The sequence below is a fragment of the Rhyacophila brunnea genome, unplaced genomic scaffold, assembly GCF_057557595.1.
Source record: "Rhyacophila brunnea isolate RB1 unplaced genomic scaffold, BYU_Rbru_1.0 scaffold_15, whole genome shotgun sequence".
Classification (NCBI taxonomy): domain Eukaryota; kingdom Metazoa; phylum Arthropoda; class Insecta; order Trichoptera; family Rhyacophilidae; genus Rhyacophila; species Rhyacophila brunnea.
The window spans coordinates 39,735,040-39,762,329 of record NW_028232806.1 but is presented as its reverse complement, the minus strand read 5'-3'; the positions used below and the strand labels follow the sequence as shown (position 1 = coordinate 39,762,329).

General features: G+C 35.0%; 1 protein-coding gene across 1 annotated transcript; it reads right to left on the bottom strand.

The window, feature by feature from the left end:
- Positions 1-3,146: 3,146 nt before the first annotated feature.
- On the bottom strand, positions 3,147-24,475 carry LOC147075319 (uncharacterized). Its single transcript, XM_085942921.1, has 15 exons — positions 24,457-24,475; positions 23,606-23,782; positions 22,227-22,354; positions 20,096-20,275; positions 18,415-18,574; positions 18,035-18,239; positions 17,260-17,462; positions 13,973-14,024; positions 13,514-13,713; positions 12,114-12,329; positions 9,908-10,090; positions 9,254-9,369; positions 8,101-8,283; positions 6,988-7,138; positions 3,147-4,038 (listed from the first exon to the last, which is right to left on the bottom strand). The coding sequence occupies exons 1-15, from the start codon at positions 24,473-24,475 to the stop codon at positions 3,818-3,820; spliced, it is 2,394 nt and encodes a 797-aa protein (XP_085799047.1). The 3' UTR covers positions 3,147-3,817.
- Between the last annotated feature and the right edge of the window lie 2,815 nt (positions 24,476-27,290).

Here is a 27,290-nt window from a genome sequence, read left to right as displayed (position 1 = left end):
ATAGATATATAAAATAATATTAAGCGATGGAATAAGTTTTATACAAATAAATATCCTCGTATTATTTGTAAATAAAAAAATGTTCGTGATAATTTCCTAATAATAAAATTAATTGTAAAGATTGTTTTATTAAAGAAAGATTAAATAAATAATTAAATTATAATTAAAAAAGAGCTTTTGATTAAATACAGATCCCCGATTCGCATAACTAGTGTTACAATACGACACGTGAGCACGATTTAAATCACCAGCTGATTTTGGCATTTCACACAGTGGCCGTGAATCTATTTCAAATTAAAATAAATAATATACCTTTTGAATTCTGACGTCATCCTAATATCGGGTGGCGTCTTTAAGTTATTATAACACAGTGTTGCTATGCTGTGTTCATAGATATCGTTAAGAACTCTTATTAAATTTGACCACCCTCTCTACCCCTTTCCTGAGCTAGCCCAAAGCTCAAAGTAAGTAAAGTTCTCAATCTGGTTTAGGGACAGGGCCGGTTGAAAATTCAATGCCTTTGCATCTTTACCAGGACCGGGGTTACGTCACTAGCCTAGCCTAACTTTACCATATTCAATTCTAATTTTATTTTATTGTATTTTATTTTATATAATCATACGGTAAACCGTATAATAAGTACGTCCGGTTGCCTATATGTGATATACTAGCCGTTGTCCCATCAAATAATATGGAAAACCCATGTCTGACGTCCGCTCGCTCAACAATGTGCATAATCATGCGTCAAACTGTATAATAAGTACGACCGGTTGCCTATACCAGATACACTGGGCGCTGTCCTATCAAATAATATGGAAAAACCAACGCCGACGTCCGCTAGCTCAACAATGGGCATAATCAAAGAGTAAACCGTATAATAAGTACACTTGGTTGCCTATACAGCATAATATAGTAGTCGCTTTCTTATAAAATAATTTGGAAAAACAAGCTCCGACGTCCGCTAGCTCAACAATGGGCATAATCAAACTTCAAACCATATAATAAGTACGCCAGGTTTCCTATACCTGATATACTTGGCGCTGTCCAATCAAATAATATAGAAAAACGAACTTCGACGTCTGCTAGCTCAACAATGGGCATAATCAAACGGTATACCGTATAATAAGTACGCCCGGTTGCCTATACGAGATATACTATGCGCTGTCCTTTCAAATAATATGGGAAAATAAATTACTCCAATATCCGCTGGCTCAACAATGGGCATAATCAAACGTCCAATCTTATAATAAGTACGACTGGTTGCCTATACGGCATATACTAGGTTCTGTTCCATCAAATAATATGGAAATACCAACTCCGACGTCCTCTAGCTTAACAATGGGCATAATCAAACGGTAAACCGTATAATAAGTACACCCGGTTGTCTATACAGCATATACTAGGCACTGTCCCATAAAATAATATGGAAAAACCAACTCCGACGTCCGCTAGCTAAAATACAAAAACTCTGCAGAATCCAAATATCTAAAAACATGAAAATACCTAAATACGTCAGTTACGGCCTCTGTGCTTAGTACGGCACTGTACACTTGGCCAAAAAACAATATTGGTTTTTTATTTGTAGAATACTAAGCGGGATTGTTACAAAAATGTTTATAATAAAGTGGTCATTATTTGTAATGGATTAAACATTTTATCACTGTCTTATTTTGGTGCCGTCTTCCATCAAAGGTTGGTGACTTCCCTATTATGAGTCAGTCATATCAAAATCCTCAACTCCTTGAAAAATTACCAACTTATGAAGGTTGCGTAGCCAATATAATCTCCTTCTATTTACGCTTCTGCTGCCCTCTACTTTCTCCTACATTATACGCTCGAGTAAAGCATACGTAAGTATTATAAGCATACGTAAATCCTATATTAGCTTTAGAATAATGAAACACAATAATAATTTTTCTACAATAAATCATTATTTAATGAAGTCATCGAAATGACCAGAACGTTTTTTAAAACGTACGAATAATTCTTTTTAATGTTTTCCAAAACGTTCACTATTATTTTAAGCAACTACGACGATAATATAGAGTATGCACGTATAATTTAATTAATATCTGTTTTTAGAGCGTAATACAAATGGGGGACTTAAAAACAAAACGACAAAGTTCACAATATTTAAATCCTCTTTTAATAGATTTTTATTGATAAAAATGACAGGGCATTCTTATGACAAAATATTTGCTTAGTGGGTAAATGCTGAGTACCTCCGCTATATGGAAGTACATTGGAACGTGGATATGTGTCTTCAATCGCTCTCAGACATATACATGTTACAATATACTTCCGTATAGCGGAGGTACTCAGCATTAGGCATTGATGCATTTTAAAGTATTTGTTTTATGTGTTTATTGTTACAAGAGATGTTAAGGTTCTTCAGTTGAGGCATAAAGATCGTGGCTAGGTGATGCGCGGATTCTGCAAATGACGCGAGCCGAACGAAATATAATTTGTCATAAAAATCCAACATACGGCCATTTAATGTTATGTTTATTGTTATATTACTAATAATAATAGTATATTCATTGTCATATTTTTTTTAAGTACATACGTAAAGTTTTTTAGTAATCTTTACACGATACAAGAATATTTTCATCCGACGCCATGACAAAACAAATCGACGTGCGGACACCTCGACTGTCGGTCTACGATTGGCGACTAGTGAGAAATTTCGTCGCACCTACTGTTGAAAATTATTTGCCGTTTCACTGAAGTACGCTTTTAATGAAAAAAATAGTCGGTCTTAGTGTATTTTCGAGATTTGCAAGCGTTGGTACAAACTTTACATTTTCTCAAGAATAAACATGAGAAAGTGCATTTCACATTCTGCATGCAGCATTAATAGACTCTTCCAGTAAAAGAAAAACAAGAGTTGATTAAATACATACTAAAACAGAACACATTTTATACGAAAGAGAATAGTCCTATTGTGGAAATATTGCCGTGAATATAGAAAGGTAAAGTGGGAAAGTATAACATATAAATATCTCTTTACTGTAAGATAAAGGGCATGTTTAGACCTTTCTCAATTACCCAAAAGGTACTTCCGCTATAAGACCAGAAGTGTGGGGTGGTGTCAGTAGGTATTTTTTTTAAATCCGATAGAACTTGAAATTTAAAAAAACAGCTGAACAAAATATACTTTTAATTACTTATGTTTTTTTATTAGAAAGATCAATATTGTACATGGCGTTAACATTTGAAAATGATTTTGGACATAATTATAGCCACCGCAGTTGTTCTTGACGAAGCGCATTTTGGACGCCCAATTTTCCAATGTTCACTTTACATTTTCTCCTCGTCTGTAAGCCAACCGATAAAATCAAGTATTTTTAAACGAATTTTTTATTCCTCCCTATACTATATACCCACGATGGCCGCGTGGCTTAAGCGCCGATCTATAATGTTGAGGGTCCTAGGTTCAAATCCTGGGTCTGGCAAGTACACATATTGTTTATCAATTTGTGTATGAGTCAGAGTATGAATGGACCTAATAGGTTGAGCAAGTGGCTGACATCCATTTCTCGTAAAAATAAAATCTGTTAATACAAACCTCCACTCCGTGGAGGCCAATATGTTTATATTAGTATCGCACATGGTCGAAAGAAAAAGAAAAAGAATACTCCATTTTGGTTTTGAAAATGAGGTTGACAAAATTTGGTAAAACAAGAAAGCAATCATTTAGTGTTTACTTGACTGTATTGAATTATTTTGCGAATGGCTTAAAAATCATATTATGAATAATTTAAGTAAGTAGATAACAGATTTAAAAGTACTACAAATAGGCTAATTAGCGAATTAGCTAATCTAAAACAGGTGCGTTTAAAACACTCTCAATGAAATATTTATGTTGTAACGGTCCCGTAAACACAGTAAATGGCTTTAAATTACACATAGATTCTACTTTAAAATTTGATGCATCTAAAATGGCTACACCTATTAAATACCACACATTTGTGTTATTTTCGTTATTACTCCTGGCAAGACCACTTCCACTGTCACTGAAGCATAAATTAGTAGTTCCTGAAACAAACAAAATAAATTAAATCAGACTAGATTTTTTTTAACATAATGGATATTACAAATTGCCAACCGAAACGAATGCTGCAGCAGAGTATTCTATAATATACCCATAATAAATAGTAGGATCGCCCACGATGGTCGAGCGGCTAACCGTCCTATTTTAATGTCGTGATTTCCAGGTTCGAATCTTGGGTCTGGCTAAATACACACACCTACTATTTTACAATTTGTTTTTATAGTCAGAGTATGGACGTAATAAGTTAATAATTACAAGCTTTGTAGTTTCATTATTTTACCGCAGTTTTGAATATTTTTTACAATACAGCGTTGTGGTATATGTCTTCAACCACAATTTTAGTATTAATTAAACAGACATCGTATATTGGAAAAAAATATACGATTTGAGAAATTCCATTACGTTATGTTAATGTAGGCCTCTTTCTGTGGCTTCACTTGAAGTTTGCTGTTTGTTGTGACTAAACTTGAGTATTCTGAGTACATGTTCAACTGCAATTTTCAATTTTCAATAAAAAAAAATCGGTGTGTGTACCTATTTATGTACGCGCGTTAGAAGTAATACTTCTTAGGCGTAACAAAACAAAAACAAAACTTGTGATAAGCTAGATTCTTTGACTAGCTCTTAATTATCTTGTTAAATTACACACTCAAGAAAAAGGACCGCTTATTGGAACGCCGTTGGTTTATTTCTATACACTTAAACTTATATTACTAAATTTTATAATGGTTTCTCGTTGTTTTTGTTTGTAAAGTACCAAATGTCAATCTGAAGTTTGATCGTTGGTTTACGTAAGGAATTGCAAATGGCCGACAATGATAAATTTGCTGCCTAGGCAACGAAACAATGCTAAACTATAATATTATACTGTATAATCATCACGATTGCAGTATCATACTGTGGCGTAAAGGTAGGGCGTTTGACTGATAACCGAACAATCGGTGGTTCGAATCCAATCGAGTGCGTTTTTTTCGTGTGAAAAAATAAATTATGTGTTACATGTCACACGCCAAAAATACACTCTGATCTGATTTCCCAAACGCGCCAAAAGAAGTATAACTTTAAAAATAACCATTAATACCTACGGATAACGGCGGGTGTATGAAGTCCTTTGTTTCTGGTACTTTGGAGAGATGTGAGAGAGGCATTTCATGAATTGATATCACGTTATAACAGGCAAAAGTGTAAAATTAAAAATACAAAACTTAATTCGATAACTCCGCGCAGAAGAGTTAAATTGTATTACAAGTGTTTTCAAGGTCGAATGTTATTTGCTCCCTCGGGGCGAGCAGGTACCCGAAGATAGCTCTTCGCCAATACTGTTTTCGAAATATTATTTGTAAGGCAGGGCCGGTCAATTTTTACTGGATGGGGTTGTGCCTATTTTACATTATCTTTTTGATGTGCATTGGAGACATTCTTTCGGGAAGGGTTTATTTGGTATTACTATTCATTATAAAATTTTACACGGTTTTAATAACATTTAACGGAAAAAAACAAAAAAGTTACAAAACTCACGAAGCTGCCTTGTAAGGGTTAAGCAAGTGGCTTATAAATATTTCTTGGAAAAACAAAAAATCTGTTAAGTACCTAATAAAAACCTCTACTCTGTGGAGACCTATAATATAATCCTATTATGATCAGAGATGGTCAAAAGGAAATAGTAGGATTTAGTTCCATGAATATGCACCGATACAGTTTCTTCTAGTTCTTCTTCAGACATACACCCTGAGATCCAAACACCGGAAAAGAAAACGGCGATGAAGACATCAGTTCATCACCCAGAGGCTTGTCCTCTGGTGGCGCCCAGCAAACCTTCAATAGTTTAAGAAACCTCCAGCAGTAGAAAAGGGATGCTACCAAGCCAAAACAGCGAAGAAACGAGCAGAAACACCCGGATTGCGAAGTCAGAATTTATTATTTTGCAAAATGCTCCTATCATCATTTTATGGTTACCTAACAAATTCTGAAAAGAAAGAATTTCTTCGGCAATACTATTTTTAATTTAACTTTCGTAAGTAAATATGCATATTATTATGTTACATTGTACAACTCGGAAGAAAATTAGTGCAATCCTTATGCTTCGTGTGAGGTGCAAAGAGTTTTTATGTGAGGTACTAATTTGGTACAATTTTAATCATAAATGTTGTAAAAGCCACGCCATTGTATTTCTTTATATTAAATAGTGTTTTAAAAGATTCATCATTTTGCAATTCTAAGAGTTCTTCTTGATCCTGCATGGTTGAGTTATCCAAGGTGGGAAAGCAATTTCTTTTGAATCTGGAAATCTGTCATATAAGTCATTAGCCATTTTTAATGATTTGCGCAATGCCCCCCAAAACATTGAAATTGCCTCCCGATGGGGCGTACGCCCGACGTCGGGAATCACTGCTTTAATGGTAAACTTTAAAGGCAACGTTTTAGGCATTAATAAAACTAAAAAAATATTTTAAAACTAGAAAGAAACCAAAAAATATATACAGTCGAAAAAAATGGTAGGTAGGTACTTTTTTATTATTACTAAAAATACCAGATGTTTAGCTCTCGCATAGATATATAACACCTTCCCCAAAAAAAGTTTTTACTGTAATCGGTAGTAAAAATAAAATCTGGTTAGGTTAGGTTAGGTTAGGTTAGGTTAGGTACTTTTGATAAACGAAAAATATGTCACAAAAGATGTCGATATTTTAAATGCATATTATTATAATAGTATATTACATATTATATTATATTATATTATATAGAGCAAAATAAGTGAAATATATTATTAAAAGCCTTTGTTACGAAAGCATTATACTTGAGTTCTACCACGTAAACGCCAGTTAAATTAATAAGTAGATTATCATACTAAATTATTAATACCCGTTACATGTTATATATTATAAATAATAATACAATGATATAGTGAAATACATATTTTTATATAAACATACCAAATTTAGTTCCCGCGCAAACTTTATCGATCGACAGGATATCATTCAATGTATTGTTTTCGTCATTAATTGTGCACCAACGATGTTCTAGTATTGGCATGGTCATTGATTTCAGTCGTATTACGGCCCCACCATAACCAAGTACTGCAAGCTATAGCAATGTAGAAAGTAGACATTTATTCTGATAGGTATAGATAGATCTTCTTTTAAATTTCCTCTAAACTTTTCATCAATATACTCATACTCCTCATACAATTTCGTACTCATATAAAGAATATTAGACTAATAATTTTATTATCGGTGGCCGGCGGGTCGATACATTTATCTTTCAGGAAAAAAAAACACTCACTCGGACAATGAAATATAAGGATCCAAATCCTGGTCGGCTTAAAAAAACTAGGATTTTCTTAATATTATATTGAGAGGAATCCATCCCGACATCGTCCGAGTAAAAAATAAGGGAACTCGTAAGTGATTTTTTTTTATTGTTTTGATTGAATTTAACATATTTATTTAATTGAGAAAGAGTTCACATGGTAGAATTTTATTTTACTATAATACGTGTAGGTATTATTATTTTTTCCATTTCGTTTGTGACACCATTTTCAAATCATTCTCATAATAAAAAATAATAATAGAAACCGAATTAGATAATACATTTTTTTATAAGATATCCCATATCTCCATAATATTATGTACCTATCACAATAATTAGTCCGGCAGCATAGCTAAACAATAAATTAATTTCATGCTTTTATATAAATAAATTTATATAAAAGCATGAAATTTGGCATGACGAACAGCGACACCACCAAAAGAGTTATGGCTCAAAGAACGCCCCTTCTACATCTCAGATCGACCAAACCATCGCTATACAATGATTCTGCAAGTAGAATTAATCCAAACTACCATTAATAGTATTAATTGCATACAAAATATATTATACTTAAGAAGAAAACTATATAGAAGTAATAATTTTATAGTATATTGCTAAATCCAATAACATATTGTGAAAACAATAGAAAAGCGGCAAATATTATATTATTTATTTAACAGTTGAACGCTATTTTTTCAAACACTACTTTAATACATTATTTAACAATCGGTTCATACCTTTGCTGGAGTTCCATATTCTGAGTGCAACATTTCAATTTTTGATTTTTGAAGATTTAAACAAATTGGCATTACGTATTCAGAAAAATTTATCACCGTTTCTAAGACAAGAATCGCTAAGTCGGTCGAATGTAATTCTTCAGGCTTCCCACTAAAGACGGCTGGAATTTCACATTTTTTAATCTGCAATGATAAAATGATATTACAATAATTATTCTCTTCTACTCATTTAATCAACACATAATTGTACGCTGATCTGCATTGCACTCGGTTTCAAATAAGCTATGGGAACAATTCTGTTTCACTTGTAATTCTACTTTTTAGCGCCGAGTGTTTTAGATTACCTAGTTTAGATTGAATGTGAAAATGTTTAACATTTTGAACGTCAAATAATTTAAGAATTTGACATTGCCTTCTTTTTATAATAATAATATTGATTATAATACTAAAATGTGAAAAACAACTTATTATTATACATTTTTGCGAATATCTTTCGTTTATCTACAGAGTAGAGGTTTTGTATTAACAGATTTTTGTTTTTACGGGAAACGAATGTTAGTCAATTTCTCAAACGTTAGAGGTCCATACTTTGACACCAAATACACATTGACAAACAATATGTGTATTTGCCAGATCCAGAATTCGAACCTGGGACCTACGACACTATAAACCGACGCATTAGCCGCTCGGCAATCGTGGAGTATGTAGACCGTTTAAACGTCTTCATACTGCATTAAGGTTTGGAAAGTGATAATATGATAGTAAAAACAGATAAGTAAGTCTGATTAAAACAAAAATACAAAAACATGGGAACCGACGAGACAAAAAAATAACTTTTGGTCTTCTTCGTACTCGCCGTAAATCAGAAATAAAGACGTGCCACTCCAAGATCATACTTCAAATAGACAGCAATATAAAGCATAATCCTAAGCCTTTCTGGTCGTATGTCAAAAGCAAAAAAAATACTCATCTGCCCTACCAGCTCCCTCCCTAGCTCTTTTCTGATGTGGGTGTATGCACCCAGTAGCTCGAACATCTACTACCCCAGTGACAGTATCTACCATCGCCACCCTTCAGGTTAAAGTTAACGCATTCTAAAGTAGTAATCATTAAATTAAGTATTCATAAAATTAATTATTTGTGTACGTGTTACCTCAATTTTTTGAATGTATTGATTCTTTATTTCTTCTCTGTGGTAAAATTCGCTGAACATTTTCCCCGCTGCAACAACCATTTCACTGAGTTTATGAGTATTGCAACACTGTGCAGCTGAAAATGTTAACAAGAATGAAACAGTAATGCTCCGCAAGGGTAGGCAGGTCGGACACTGCTGGGGGCGACATATTCCACCTACAACTTTTGAGAGTAAGTTTCATGCAAATGAGAACTTTTTTGCCTGCAGTGCCACAGTATGCCAATTCTAACCGTCAGCAGATACCTATAAATTGTTAAATACAGCCGGCATACCATGCCCGCTTAGTAAAAGGATAGGTTCCGACTGACTTGTGATCTGTAATCCTAGGTGAGCGGCAAGTGATGGCTGTTTATGTATTTAGCACGCCTTCTCACTCATCGATGGCTTTGTCTTTACTTGAAGTCGTCGTCGACTCTGACGCCTATGTGACCTTCTCGGTAATGGATCACTGGCATAAAATTCAAGTAAAACTAAGGTACTATCTTACAACTAACCAATTTTTCACATAAACATAAAATACAACGAAAATCTTGGCATTTTCAATTTAAGCCAACATCTAGTTATAAGACGAGTGAAAGCGCCAAGCAGCCAAAAGCGTGGATAGGTACGTACCGGTAACAATATGCAGTCTGCTTATGATGCTTCCACCGCATACGTACTCGTAGTGGATTTCATTTTCCGATTCCGTTCGCATATTATAAATCGCCGCATGCCAAGGGAATTCCCCTTTCTTTGCATATTGATCATTCTGCTTCATCACATTAGGTGATGAATATAATACTGGTTTTCCACATGCTATAAACACGTAATCAGGTATAAAAATATCATCGTATTGTAATGTGGACAAAAATGTTTAATCTTATAAAATCATAATTTATTCTATAGCTGTTATATAACAGTTTTTAGCACAGAACAGATTAATAAGATAGAAATTTGAACAGCAGTCGCCATATTAGATCAAGACTTTGACAGCACTTTTGGTTATTGATGTATTGAGATACAATTCAATAAACGCAATACATACAAAGCCTTGGAATGTTTTTACATATCACCAATACTATTACGAGTTGCGTTTACGGGAGACGTCAATATTTCAAATAACATATTCTTTAACACGTATTTAAGTTTACCATAATATATTTCTACACACTCTACTCTCCTCCTTTCTTACAACTTCATTTAGAAGGTAACACACTTCACATTATTTATATGTCTCTTGGTTTTTAGGTATATTATACATATAAAAAAGATACTTTAAATAAAAATAATGAATACAGGTACCTAACAATTGATTCCACTTTCACCATCATTCAATTCACTGTTAATTATTTTGTATTGTAGCACAGACGGTAGCCAATGTGTGTTACGACGTAAAGACAAAGACGCCATTTTCCATTTCAAAAAAATAAACATTGGCTGGATTTAATCATAACTGAGAGCGGGAAAGACCTCCGTATCGCGCGAGTAATATTGGATTTGGCCCAACCAGTAGCGTAGAGTGGCCAATGGGGCATGGGATCACTAGCACTCGACCTAAAACAATCTTGATTCTTCTCGATGCCATCTCGTCCCATGACGATCTTTCTAATGATGATACGATCCTTTCCATCTCGCAGTGTGGCAGCGATCCCATACAAAGCCACCTCTTCGCCATTGTCATCTGAGCAGGAGATCTTTTTTACTTGCTGGCGCTTAAGATCATTCAGGTCCATGGCGACATGCACAGACGTCTTCCAGAAACCTCTATCCCGAGATCTTCTCTTCAATAGATCACACTCAGTCTCTCTGCGTCCCTCACGATTTTGGTCGCGGCCGGCTTTGTTATTACACTCATGGTTATTTTAGTCCATTTATAAGGTTTTAATTATGCATATGTTACGCCGAATGTGCGAAATTGACTATTACATGAAATGGGCAAAATTTTGCCTAATTCATGTATTAATCAAGCCCGTTGCCTTATTCATGAACTAGGTAAATTATCTGCCGAGTGCGTGAATTTACCAGGGTATGGAATTCTTCACCTGTCAACATGACAGTAGAAAAAGCAAATTTAATACGGATGGTTTTATTAGTTATAATTGGACATAATATGATATTATTATTATTAGGCTAGGTTAGGTTAGGTTGTGTAATTCTGAATTCAACTGAATGTCCATTTTGAGGTTAGCTAACAAGTGTCAACAAACTATCAAATCATACTATCATAAACAAACAATCGACCATTGAACGATTGATACCCAAGCACGAATCAAATCGCGAAAATACCTTTTAATAAAATTCTTCCTATAGTTCTAGATTTTTTTGGGCATAGTAAATGGATATGAACGTCATTGTAGTTATTGATTGGTACTTATATTTTTATAGGTATAATCAATGACATTTGACACATTTGGTTAGTTTGAAAAAACACTACCGGAGCGCGACCATCTATTTTGACCAATGCATGAGCATTTGACACATTTGGTTTAGTTGGAAAAAACACCACCGTAGCCCTACTATCTAATTTGCCCAATGCATGAACTAGGCAGAAAAATTACTGCCGAATTCACGCACTTGGCAGATATTTTGCCTAATTCATGAATAAGGCAACGGGCTTGCATTTTTCATGATTTAGGCAAAATTTTGCCCATTTCATGTAATAGTCAATTTCGTACATTCGGCGTAACACATATAAAAACACAGATTCAGAAATATATAAACACGTAGGAGTTATCATTCAACTATATATGCCGGGGCTCTACAAGTATAATACCTATATTTGTATGTATTTTTAATTGATTTTATACTTATTTTGTTAATTTAATTGACGTGTTCGTACTTGCATTGCACTTCGGAATACTTGGGTCCCAAGACCCATCTTTGCAAACCAAAGTTGGTAATCTTTCATTGGAGTAGTGTCCCGCTTCACACGTCACTGAGGCTAATGATCCAGAAGGAACAGGTGTATCGCAGCCAATTGCTTGATCATTTTGTTTGGAGAACCGGTAAGAACAATTGAACTTGACAGTTAAACTCCGTAGAGAGTCGCACAATTCTGAAACAAAATCACGAAAGTGAAGCTGCCTTCTTCAGATAATTAGATACCTTCTTAACATAAATTTTCAAAAAGATTGTTATTGTATTATTTATAATATAGGTATGCCTAGTATAAAATTTATGTCTTCCTAAGAGTAAACACTAGGTATAAAGAAAATTTATTGCACTTCAAGACAGTAAAACACATAAATGTGCATATTTCGCGATTTAGAGTCAGTAGAGCTATTAGATACCCCAATTGGTAAGATTAGTTTTCCGTGTCCAGTGCACTGTCAAATCAAAAATTGGAACCGCTATTCCGAGGCTTATGGGCCGTCGAATGCTGTTTATTACCGGTCATCGCTTTTATGAAATTTTGGGCGTTGTAGATTAGTTTCATCTACGAAAGCAACGTTTAGTATAATTAAATAAAGCAGCAATGATTGAATAAAATGTAACACCAATTATAGGATCAATTATAAAATAGATAATACCATTAGACGATAATCAAAAGACTTGACTCAATTATAATGAAACACGGAAGAAAATAGGTATGGCAATAATTAACATCAAACGTGGCCTGTCAGTTGTCAGTTATCAATCAAATCAAAGCAATTCAAATTTGGCAATCGGTTTGTTCAAATTACGTTAGAAAACAGGGCCATCTTTAAGAGTCGGCTATGTAGAGAGGCATTTGGTGCATGGTTAGGGCCAGATGCTTCATATTTACAAAATCTCGATGAACTAAAATCAAACGTTACGTATGCCGTTGGATGAAGAGGGTCTTATTTACGGTTTATTAAAGCCTAGCTAGCTAATTACAAGTGTATTTTAATTTCAAAATTTGTAAATTTATTGATACCAATATTAAATTAATAATTAATAATTAAATATTTTGCAAAAGTGTATTTTATTGATACCAATATTAAATTAATATCAATAAAAAACTTATGAGGGAAAAACAGCTGTTTCTACCATAACATCGTAATAAATAAGATATTTTCAAATGCCAATAATTAACATTCTCCAGTATCAGAAAACAAATATAGGTAATTTAAACATAAATCTAGACCTTTTTAGTTTATATATAGGTACAGCCATTTTGGAAGTGTGTCATATCTATAATAACATATTATTGGATACACAGGAAATAGCTAATATACGAGTATCATTCTCATTACATATTATGGCAAAATCACTTACTCAAACAAGTTCCGAGTTCCGACTTCCAGTTGTTTGTATCGCCATCGCAAGTGTTTATATCAGAACCAGAACTGTACCCGGATGAACATTCTAAAGAGATGGCTGATAAAGGTGGCACGACTTCTCCTGGCTTTTTATTGTCCATACTTAATACAGAAAATCTACCGTTTGGTGGATGATTCGGCATCACGCATCCCTCGCTAAAAATATTATTAAAATGTGCACAATTATGAATGTGTTCCATATATGCATATATTATCTACCACCATTTGGAGTGTGGTCACAACTTAAGTATGTAGTGAAGGGCCTAATATATCCCCTCACGGCCAAAACACACTGGAAGCGGCACGAGGGGTTTATTTTGGTCGTCCTCTGGGCACACCACTATACGCAAAGCAACTGACATAATGAACCCTTCGCACCGCCTGCGATGCCAATGTTACATGAATAGACACTTACGTTCTGGTTGGTGGCTGCGTATCGAAAGTGGGCGCTTGCGTCGTAGCACTTACTGAAGAAAGAAAATAAAGACATGTCATGGCAGAATATGATCATGTTGTTATAATTCAATCAGTGGCAAATAAGCCCCAGATATACATCATACGAGTGATGGATGCTCGATGGTCTGTATGCACACATTAGCTTTTTGCGTTCTTCTAGCCACAAATGAGGGGTATAGAAGCAAAGGTAGCTTTCTACCAAAACAGTGTTTTTGAGAAAAAGCTAAAAAACTAATGTAAGACAGATAACTTTAATGCAGAACTTTTTTTTTTTTAAATGTAGCAATAAGGTTAAAAAGATAATTCGTATAATAAAAATGAGTAATTTCGCTACACTTATTAAAATATTTAAATTATAAAAGTCAATATTGCTACATTTGCTTCCAAATTTATAAAATTGCTGGTTTTGCGACTAATTAATTGAAAGTTTGCTATGTTCGCTCCTAAATTGTACCGAGCGGCCATTTTGTTATGTGACTTTTTTGTATGGGAATAATATTGAATATAGAAGAATGCAGCCTTTGCTTCTAATGTGAATTTTTAAAGTAATTACGAAATAATGCAAGGTTTGCGCCTCGAATATTGTTTTACCATGTGCATAATGAGCAGCTCTATATTTCTGCATTCATAGGTTATTTTGCCAATTTTTCCAAGATTGCTGCCTTTGCTTCTATACCCCGTCTTTATATAGACTCGCGCCGCGCACGTGGAGCACCCCCACTATCTTCATTGACTCTTCTCTGTCTACATTCGGGCATTTTTTCGTTCGCTAGATGATCGCATCGCAGTGCGTGCGAAGCCTGCACATTGCCTGGCGTAACGTGACTAGTATGACACTTTTATATTCGACTAAGAAAAACAAAAAATAAATAAAAAGATTTGGGAGAGAAATAATTATTATATTATTAGACATCTAAACTAGGTAAAAGGTATGTAGAATCCAAATATTTATTTAAAAAACTGCGACAAGAAGATCCAAACGGCTTTAAAAATAATGTTTAAATGTAATTATTAAAATTACCTCATATTAAACCATACTCAGGTACTATTTCTGCCTACGCCTTAGCCCACGGTGGTCGAACGGTTACGCATCAAGTCTGTAATGTCGTGGGTCCCGGGTTCGAATCCCGGGTCTGGTAAATTTACATGTTATTTTTCAATGTATGTTTGGTCCCAGAAATGGACCTAATATGCCATGCGATTAGTTCGGGTTTGAACTGCTCGAATTTAAGCTGCTCGCAGGCCGCAGCGACATTATACACGTCATGCTTACCGGTCGGCTACTCGAATGTTTTTTGCGAGCTGGGTCTATATGGCCAGAACACATTACCATCACACCACGTGCTGTCACATGACGGTGATATGTTCTGGCTATATTACATACGTAGGAGATATCCCCCTGAATAAACTGGAAATAAATTCACCTAAAATTCTTAAATAAATATGAACTTGCGATAATCTGACGACACTAACAAGAATGGTAAGTGACTCATAGAACTTTCCAACAAGAATGAGCGCACTATCTTTCAGACACCCACAAAATACGTAGCCATCTTCTGATAGATGCACAAGGATGCAGATATGTCACTTTTTGTACAGTGCGAATCAAGGGAATGAACTTCTCGACGTTCGCGTCCGCGCATATTCTGTTGGAGCAACAGCATTACCTCCAGTATGCAAAAAAATGACGTTGCAAAGTTAGGAAACTCTAGTATATGGATACTTTTTGACACTGCTGTCAAGGCAGACTGGCGCCTCGTAATACTGACATCGCGTCGTCCGCTTGTGACCAGTGGCGGCCGGTGGTCTTCAGAATAGCATTTTCTGGTAATGCGCAATGGTTTACCTTATATACCCAGCATTGGAGCATAGGGCAAGCACAAGTTCACGCCACTTCCCTCGGTTCAACGCCAACTCTTGCGCCTCCCGCCATGTCAGACCTGCAGCACGTAGGTCGCTTTTGTAGCACCGCTGCAGGGTGAGGGAGGGCCGGCCATGGAAATGGAACCCTTGAGGCTGTGCCATAAGGGCACGCAGTGTCACACTCTTTGGCGGCATCAGGAACACTTATCCTAGCCACGTAAAGGTCGTAAAGCGTCTCTCCATGATTACCTTAATCACCGAAGGCTGCCGTGTCAATAAACTAAGATATATCTTAGTGTAAAAAAACCGAAACGTTGAACTTCTCAGAAGGTAAATTAAATATGACTTTGTTTATTTATTATATTTTTTAAAAAGAGTTTTTGAACAGTTCAAATGATTAAATATCAATAAAGAAAAATAAATGTCACTGTTTACGACTTTACACTCTGGGCAAACAATGCTTCAGCCAAATAAATAACCGCTGATGTGTTTTTTTGTTTATTGAATGTATTTGAGTGGTTTAGAAATAAATGCGGTAGTTTGTATTTTCGTAAAAGTTTGGCGATTCTTTAAATCTTTAATGTGAAATTGTTAAAAATTAACTCGCCAACATTGTTATAAAACAGAAACTGGCGTTTTTGTTTCTAGAGTCCTAATTTCGTGCGCTGATCTAAAAGTGTGTAAAAAAATCTACACAAACGTCATTACGGGAATATTCGACCACGGTTTAAGAAGTATATAATGACCTCATTGTAATCCTGTGCAAACTGAAAATCTGTTTGGATCGTAATCGCTTTGCGCACGAACGGAGTATTGTTCATAGTTCGCGAAGTGAGTGATACACGTATGAATAACAATGAAAAGTTGAGCGATGTCTTCAAAGATGCAGGCGGTGCGTAGCACTTGGATGGTATTAGAAGAGCCGCCGCTGCTTGTGATGTCGTCGAGTCCAGAATGATTGTGCATTCCGACGGTGTTGTTTTATGGCAGTGAGGCATGACATTTACACAGAAACCACAGGTATACTGAGCTTTGCAAAAAAAAATCTTGCGGCGTATTAATACTGGTTTATTACCAGGGGATAAGACAACGGACTATGCAGAAGTTAACGATGTCATATTGATCCTGGTTTAGATATTTCCTAAAGATTCGTAATAACGTATTTTTATAGCTATTTATACATAAAATGTATCCGTACACGATGAAAATCCCTTTGTTGAATAAAAAAATTGTGACCACTTTGTAAATTCAGTTTTTAAATACATTTAACCTCCCCAAAACATACACTCCTTCCCGTTCATCTGTCACGCTACAACGATAACTTAAAATATTATAGGTTATAATACGTATCCATTATACGAGTACTTATAATAAGGTCATTACCATTGCATATTGAAAATTCATTAATCCAGTCGTCGACAAATTCATCGCAGATATTATTCTCAACGGTTGAAGGAGTGAAACCTTTGTCACATCTCAAACTTAACTGTGAGTAGTGCGCCACATCTTCTCCTGGTGCCGCAGTCTGCAATCCTATGAGCATAAATTTTCCATTCCCGGGATTATTTGGCATCGTACAGCCTTGCCTAAAAATATCGATAATATTATTATGCTGAGAAAATTTTGCCTCAAATTCTTACGATGATTGCCAAGGAAGGAACGAATAATAAACGTCCGTCCACGCTAAAATTTGCCAGTTGACTTGAATTTGATTGTGCGCCGCTTTGAAGACGTAGAAGTCAACTACCATTGATTCCTATAAATTGTAGACATTTGAACTTTTCTGTGAGCCTAACGTCATCCAATTCATCAAAACCCTCAAGGTAGAAGATGGCAAAACTACGTGATGCGTATGTATGATATAGCATCGAGTGGAAACAAAACTTAAAACGTCATACTGGTAGACCACAACTTCGGTAGCTCTTCGTAGACGGTTTCCAGAGAGTCTGGAGCGATAGCTGGAAAACTGAGTGGAAGACCGAGCAGAAGGTAGCTGACTCTGCTCTATAGTAGGTTTCACGAAAGAAGAAAACCCTAATTTGTAGCAGAAGCAGATATCGGTTTACCTGACTTAAAAAAATAGAATAATTAACTCTATAATAACTCTGTATTTGTTAAGTAAAAAAAAACGATAAATATTTTACACGCGAATACATACTTGTTTATGATGTCTTCTATAAATTGTTTATATACAAAGGGCCTCGTAAAACTTGAATATGTATTTGTAGTGCATATACTGTCACTGTCACTGTCACTTACAGGAGCAGTGCTCACAATTCCCCTCAAATACCAAGTCAGAGCGGTTTTCTCAAAACTGCTGACAACCAGACCACCCCCATTATCGCCACTGCACAATCCAATGCCTGTAAAAACGTAATATTATTTGTTATTATAAAATGTATCGATTAAACTAGGGGTTTCGGAAAAATTAAACATAAAATGAAAAAATTGTTCTTAATAATTTTAATAAATTTAATACTGTACTTAACCAAACATTTTCATTAAAGTTATAATAATTAGTATTCTAAATGAATTTACCGTCGGTGGATCCTGCACAGAGTTTGTCGTAATCGACGTATTTAAAGAATTCCGGTGTGGACTCTGACTTGCACTGTTTTTTTGAGACGATAGGCATTAAAACTGTTTGTAAAATGTTGGGCACATCCCCATTTACCTGCACAAGTCCAAACCCTGCAACCTGAAACAGTTACGCAACAACAGACTGTCACTTCCAGGGAACACAGAAATAAGGGAAGCGGGTTACTTTTTGGGGGCGGATGTAAGAAGGTATAATTATCGAGCGTGGAGAAATATAAGATAAAGAATAATAATATGTAGTTATGTAAACACGGTTAACATGTAAATAATGCGGTTAATAATAATGTGTATTTTTTTGTCACATTAACGAAACGCACATTCGTTATTAGTGATAAGTACACGTATCGAGCTACGCATTCCCTTCGTTTTATGGCCTAACCATTATTGAGTAATAAACCAAATCTGGTGTCAAACCCTAGATCTATAGCAACTGATGTTTGTATTTCTACTTTTTTAATTTTGTTCTGTGGTCAATAAATACCTACTTTAACATTTATGGGGAAAAATACGTTTTCGATCAAAATGGTTGACACGACGCAGGGCCTTTACCAGCGGAAAACGCGTAGAATTCTTGATTTACTCCATATTCATTGAATGTGCATTTACGTGGTAGAACTTTATTAAGACGATTTAAAGGAAATTTTTATTTGCTAATTCCAGCGTCCCAGAAAGCCGCTAAATTATATCTATAGAGTGTATACAGTAGAGCTACGAGATGCTGGTTTCACCTGGAACGATTTAAGAAGACTGGCGAGCAACGGGGATTCTCGGAGGCGCCTTGTCGTATCCATATGCTCCAACTAAGGGGCGGATATGGCCGAGGAAGAGAAAATAATAATTTTGCTGTACAACTTAATTAAAGAAAAACTTTTTTTATAAAATCAACAAATTAAATGCCCTAAAACAAACATTTTTTTCAGAATTTCCTAATTTGCTCATATCAATGTTAATATTGAAAATTTCCACTCTCCCTTCTCAATTGCAATTAGAAAATTTATTAACTGTTTCCTATATTCTGCTCTTTTTCTATCCCTACTTTCTTGTAATTTTGTTCTGAAGTGAGTCATCCATGGCCCCCACACCCTGAAGCGGGCCCCCAGGCCACGATATTTGTCGCCCCCCCCCCCAACCTATCGCTAAGGTTAAGGGCAGTGTAATGTTTTGTAGTAGTGTTTCCCAAATGATATTCCACGGAATTCCGTGTATTTTTTTAATGTGAAAATATAGGATATTGCGTGTATTTTTTAGCGATTTTTGGTATTTTAAATAAATCAGCTTGAATATATTGTCGGCACTCAGCATCATATTATGAAGCAGTGATCGCGACCTTTTTTTGTGATAGCCAAGTTACATGTGACGTTTCGCCATGTTGGATAAATAATCATATTTATTAGTCAGGAAACGCACTAAAAGTAATTATAAAAAAAATCTATCAGTCTTATAGCGCCGTAGGTGACTTTTTTACTATTAGAGCTTATACATTTACGGTGTGTTTATCTCACTTAACTGGTTGAACTGCTACGCCAGGCCCCTTCTAAGCCCGGGCCCCCAGGCTAGAGCCCTGTCAGCCTCCCCTTTGTGGGGGCCATGGAGTCATCAATTTATATACATTAATACAGACCTTTGCTTTCACGTCGGGTTCAGACTGATCTTCATCGAATTCTTTATCGACCAAATCAAGACAAACTGGCATTATGATATCGGAATAATTTAGAGGAGTTTTCAATATTAGAATAGCCAAATCATGTCTGTAACTAGAATCCTCTCCCCCGTATTCGCCATGAATCTCAATTCGTTTTACCTAAAACAGTCACAAATATAAACTTCTTATTGAGTATAGTTATGAACACAATTGGTCGTCAGGCGAAAGTGGTTTGACAGAGGACGCTGGGTAACTTTCGACAACTAATCAGCGTTGCTGGTACCCAAAATTTTCAATTCAAAAGTTCAATTTTTACTAGCATTATTAATAGCAACACCTTTATTTAAACGTCAATTTTCCAAGCAAACATGAAAATCCTATCGAGAATTATTTGCTCGTCGTCGACAAATTCATATAAATTTAATTGTCCTATTCATTTATTATAAACGCATAAATAATGTTTCATAAATAGGTACCGATCTAGTTCATCTGCCAGATAAAAGTTTTTAGTTAATACCCTTTCCAAATCGCCCAATTTTTCTATAATTCTTACGACAATATAATATTAATGTGACTTAGAGGATAATCGAACATAAATTTCTTAAGGAAAATCGATAGGTCGTATTTAAACTTAGTTGGTTTCCGTTTCCGTTTCCTGATAAATGTAATGCAATACATAGTTGGACATGGTTATGCAGAAAGTAGCCAGTCCACAAAAAATGAAAAAAATTATATATGATATAGATCAGATGCTAGAAGGTTTTCTCTACGTTCTGCTGAAAATAGCCAACCCGCAAAAAAATTCTTGAAAAAAATACTATTTACAATTTAAAATTTTACGTTTTACATACATTTTTAATATCACGTTGTTGCTAAAGTGCCATTATCTCAGCTCGACAATATTGTGGACTAACTACATTATGCATAACTACGTTCAGCTTAGAATCCATTAAAAGATAATAAAATGAAAATGAGTTGTTGATCTTAAGCATGACATTATTATGAGATTACATCTAACTTTGCACATAGAGATTAAGGCTGGAATTATGGGATAGTAGGAACAAAAGCTGCATACGATTTCTAAGCAATACATAATTACCTAATTCAATTGAGTCGCTACTGTCTAGATATCTAGAATGCTTTTACGACCACCTCACAATTCATAAATTCCGAAGATTATGAATGAATCCTACAAAGTATAATAATTTTCATTTGGTAATGCAATATTTCGAAAAATTGTCTTCGGTAATTTATAGTTTTAGATGGTTAACCATGTTATAGACGAAGTCTCATATTAAATAAAGAATTAGTTTGTATTACAATTACAAAATAAATGGCATCTTGCATTGTTAAATATCGAATGAGGCTTAGTAAGTATATTCAAACATATTGATAATGATACAAAGAATCAAATAGGATCGTTTGCTTTATTTTAGAAATGTATTATAGAAGTCGAAAAAACTAGAGAATATCTAAATAATGCTAACATTAATTTCTCAAATTGTGCTAACTAACACCGCTTACCAAAAACATATGTTACAAACTTTTTGTTTAGGATTTAACTATGTTTATTTTATAATAGAATAAAAGTTCTGTAGAGATAACAATGGTTGATGAAAAATTATCCAAAAACTGTTTTGGCCGCCATTTTATCTAAATGGCGTCGTTTGCCTAGGGGTACCAGAGTGGCAACTGGAAGATTTGTAATCAATGGTAAAACTAAGTCATAATCACTCATAAACCTTTTTTCCTCGACAATAATTATTACCAGGTGCCCCCTCTGGCGACCAGACTATAAAGTCATTATTGGTATGATTGAGTCTAGTTTCCAACTCTTATTCATACACTTTTCTGGTATCACAAGAGCTGTTCCTGCTCTATTCTCATATTTTGTCATATCCATATACAGATGGAGCCATCCTATATACATGTCGCTTAGCATTATTTCTAATTTTTGTTGATATTGAACTTTTTCTAATTTGGTTCCCGGTTCGACACATCGATCGCATCACTCACCGGCTGCCAGTGTCTATAAAATCACAGATAGTAGATACGCAATTATATAAAGAAGGATTTCGATAATAATATAAAATAAAAAAAATATATTTACTCCGGTTTTTTGTGATGACTTAGTTTCCTCCGGATGAATGAAATCTCTGTAGACTTTCCCAACAGCGACCGTATATAAATCCGCATCTAACGCTTGTCTGGTCTGCGGGTTGTAAAAGCAATGCGCAGCTGAAAAGGGACCACCAGATTGGCATGAAATAAAAATCTTCTCCTTTCCGGTTTCTGACCGCCCACGGTTGAGCGGCTGCTGCTGTTGCTATGAATTCATATCTTAATAGCGTACCTACTGCGGTACTTTAAAAAAAAAATCGTCTCGCGGCACCTGTTTTCTAAAAGTTTTTTCACGGTAAGTACCCTATGAAATCAGTGAAATCAGTGGGATAAGTGATCCTGCGGTAGTCCATCAAACTAGACAGCTATCCAGTGACAGGAGTGACTAGGCGAAATGCCGCTATATATTATTTTTAGTGTCAAGTTTTATCTTAAGTCATAAAATGCCTACCTACTTTGACTACATTATTTAGCCCTTTTAAACGGGTTCACGCGCAAATTCAATATATATTTATATATTTATATATATATATATATTAATACATACATAAATAGCTCGTTAGTGCCGCAGGCATAAACATTGTCGACTCCATTAAATCTACTCTCAAATGTTCTATTTTTTACTTTCAGCTTCCAAGCAACACATGACCTCTTAGCCATGCACAACATGTCGATGAAGCTAGCTTCATTTAATTTCTCTTTGATCTTGAATTCATCTGTACCTTTCTATATTTTCATCCTGGAGATTATTTTTAAACCGGTTGCTAAGTTGAGATAGGTGGTGTTAAAATAAAAATGTATGTAGCTTATCATCTTAAGGCAGTATTGATGGTTACAAATGGATGCACCAATGTGATGTATCATTGTTATCACTATAACATCAGCATTCAGCGCATTGTACTCGTATCATAATAGGTATTGATATTGTTAAACCGCGTGCGGCGCACGAGTTAACTCAACTCCGTAGTACTTATATCAAAATGTGTGAAGATTTATTGTTCACACAACTTGTAGTTATTATTTGTTTGGACGCGCATCTTCACATGTTCTTTATCATTTCTCCTCCATAAATAATTACTTAAGCCGTAGAGATAACAATCTGTATTGGTAATCAACATTTCTCCTGACTCGCTGTAAAAGTGTTAATCGTTTTTACTACAAGGATCCAAAATACGTTTCCGCATTTAACGTTCACGTGGATTACACCTTCACTTTGTGTGGTCAATAAGCTGTTACTTCATGACGTTCCTATATAAAAAGGCTCGCCTATAAATAGCGCTAGTTAAAAAAAACTAGTATCAAATTAGTTTTAATACATGAGTCATATCACACTATCTGATAATATTATGGTTTAACATTATATCGTACCACTTATGACGAGAGACCTACTGATGATACTTCCTCCACACCAGTATACGGGGACGGGATTCTCTTCTTGTTGCCCATATGTAGAATATATTGCAACATGCCATGGGAATTCTCCTTTTTCCGCATTCATTCCACCGATGACATTCTTTGTTCCGCGGGGCGTTGTTTTCCCGCATTCTGTGGAATAAATAATTATATTTCAAATAAATACATTTTTTTAGGGGTAATATCCGGAAATTGTCGGTGATTAAAGAGCTGGATCGCCAGAAACTATATTTAATTTAAGATACGAGTAAAATAATAAAAAAAAATAGCTTGACGCGGAAGAGATGGGATCCGGCTTCCAAATTCCATGATGCTAATAGCTTGCGCATCGTGAGTTATTCCTTCTAACATTCCAGCCGGTCGATCCGGGTCTTAATTAATTCTGGAGATAAGCAGTCGATCTCATCAAGATATTTCGATACATAAATTTTTCCATGGTTGCATTGTGGGTATCGAACGACGTGTTCAATTTTAACTCCAGAAATCGTTGACAGGAGTAATCTTTTTTTTTCTTGTATCACAATATATTAAAATTTTGATTTTTCATACAAGGTTTGGCTGTGTGTTTAATTTTAATAAAAATGTTTAATTTGTAGTATTTAAATGTTTTCTTGCGTGCTACGATTATGAAATACGATCGAGTTCTTTGTCTCGTTTCTGTTAGCTGGCAAAACAGTACTGTATTGTGTTTTGTATTATCAAAAAGCGACCCTTCACATTGCCATGTGTACTGACATCTCTAACACTGCAAATTTTAATCGTCAGGTTAGGTCCCATGGAGTCAAAACTCTCGCACTAAGTATTACCTGCCTTACAAGTCGGCATACTGAGACCCCATCGACCGTCGTTGCAGAAGATTTTGGCGGTACTGGTAATCGAATGATGACCTGGGAGACAAATCGACGTAGCAGTTGTTCCAGAGGGCAAGATTGCATCACAACTCCCTCTGATGAAGTTTCCTTTTTTAGAAGGAATCGTACAAGTGAATTTAACCGTTGATGATTTCGGAGGCTTGCATATTTCTGGAAATAAAAATCAATATTAAAGCTGAGCCGAACGATGTCAATGATATCTACCAGAAAATCAATGCACCAGGCGATCCATCGCTTCTGCCGTTGCCGGACCCCTAAAATATAAACTGGAATATATTTTAGCAATTACTACAACTAGTTCAAACGGATTGTCAACTCTGATAATATTGTCGTCTGCGCATATAAAATCATAATTATATAGTATTATAATATTATATAATATCTCATCCTATAACGATGACTTAAGAGGATTGCTCTACGTTTTTTACCAAAAAAAAAATGAAACGCAATTCAAACAAATTAAATCTATGGGTGAAAGTGGGTGAAAAATAAAAATGGCACGTTGTTTTTTGATATTGTGCTTGATCCAAAACAAAAATCAAATGGCTTGAAGCTCAACTAATCATTACATGTGGACAAATTATATTAGTAGATACGATTATCACTCTGTGAATGCCTATAGGTCTTATGCGAAATCAAAAACTTTATAACTAAATCGACTTTTCCCAATGTACGGACAACAGTCGTAGCTATTTTCCGATTTGGGCATTTTTTTCAAAACTAAATTGTAGCTTTACATTCTGTAGGTATTTATGTTTTAAATTATATTATTACGGCGTTAGAATATTTTTTAGGTTTAGCAATTAAAGATTTTAATTTTATCAGTTTTGAAATTTAATTTCTTTGTTATTTCTACGATATTTTAGAAAATTATTGTTATTGTACATAATATATGCCAATTCAATAAAAACATAATATATTTTAGGTGTATTAACAAACCTTTTCAGGAGATTCAGCGTTTACTTGGTTAACGTAAGTTTATAATTCATTTTAATTTATAAAATACTTTACATGGTTACAGTAGTAGACTGTACAAAATTATCAAATACAGTTTAGTTAAGTGGCTCTAAACTTATTTATTTTAAAATATCTCATATTCAGTATATATTATTTATCAGACGTCTATTATTATACCAGTGTGATGTGTATGTATTTTTTTTATTTCACCTCTACCTAATACTTATGCAGTTGTGGAGTGGTGTAGTGAAGATACAATTTCTTTTATTATAATATCATATTAACGAAACAAAATATAATTTATTATAATATTTTGTCTTACGTGATGATTCTTCAATATGTAGATATATCCAAAGTGTGGGTTAACATACAATATTGACAGTCTTTGGCAATATAAAGTCCTCGGGCCAGGTTAGGTTAATGATAATGTTACTTGAGGTATAAGATAAGGTTAACATTACAACTTAATTAAAATATCTCTTTGAGTTAATACCATTTTGCAAAATATCTTAAATATTCACTAAATTACTCACTCTTACACGTTGCCAACTCTTCGGACCAATTGTTGATAGTATCATCACAAATAATAAATTCATTACTGGAAGCCATAAATCCCGGTTGACAGGTCAATGTTAGTATAGAATAAAAAGGCGCCAGTTGTCCTCCTTTGACCACGCGTGAGCCACGTAGGCTGTACGTGCCATTTTCCATACTGTGGGGCATAATACATCCAGCCCCACCTCTGTAAAATAACAATTATTATTTTTATTTAGCAGGTACTTTCATTACTCGATTTCTTCTCACGAGCAAAGTTATTTAAGATCTACTTTTACTAATTTTTTCGTGCGCATGCCAAATTCTAACCCATTTGTAAAATACGAGGGTGGGTCAATAAGTCCTTAGAAAAGCCGACAGGTGGCGCGACTAGTACTGTAAGCGGTTTGTTTTCATGCAGCGGCACTACCGATTCAGTATGCTGCGAAGTTTCAATCAGATTGGTCGGGTTGTTGTGTGTTTCTCGTACATTTAAAAAAAAAATTTGCTTGTGGAAAATGGAAAAATGGAAAATGGAGAAAATTGAGTTTAGAGCTGTTATTAAACATTTTAATATAAAAGGGTTAACAGCAAAGGAAATAAAAAATGAGTTGGATTTAGTTCACGGCATATCTGCTCCTTCACTTGCAACTATTTATAACTGGTTAAATGAATTTAAACGTGGTCGTACATCAACAAAGGATGAACCACGCTCAGGACGTCCTGTAGAGGTGACTACACCAGAAATGATCAATAAAATCCACGATATGGTGTTAAGTGACCGAAGATTAAAGTTGAGTGAGATAATTGAGGTTACAGGGATCTCAAAAGGTAGCGTCATTTCTATTTTACATGACAAATTGGGCATGAAAAAAATTTCTGCAAGATGGGTGCCGCGTTTGCTCACAGTCGACAATAAACGCAATAGGGTGGTGGCCTCTAAAGCCCTGTTGTCGCTCATGCAACGCAATCCGGATGAATTTTTTCGTCGCTTTGTGACTGTAGATGAAACATGGATACACCACTATACTCCCGAGACGAAAGAACAGTCAAAGCAGTGGATTGCGAAAGGCGAACCATGTCCAAAGAAGGCGAAAACCGTAAAATCAGCTGGTAAGGTTATGGCTACTGTATTTTGGGATGCACGTGGAATTATTTTCGTTGACTATTTGGAAAAAGGAAAAACAATAACAGGGGATTATTATGCATCTTTATTGGACCAGCTAAAAAACAAAATTGAAGAAAAACGGCCTCATTTAAACAGGAAAAAAATCCTC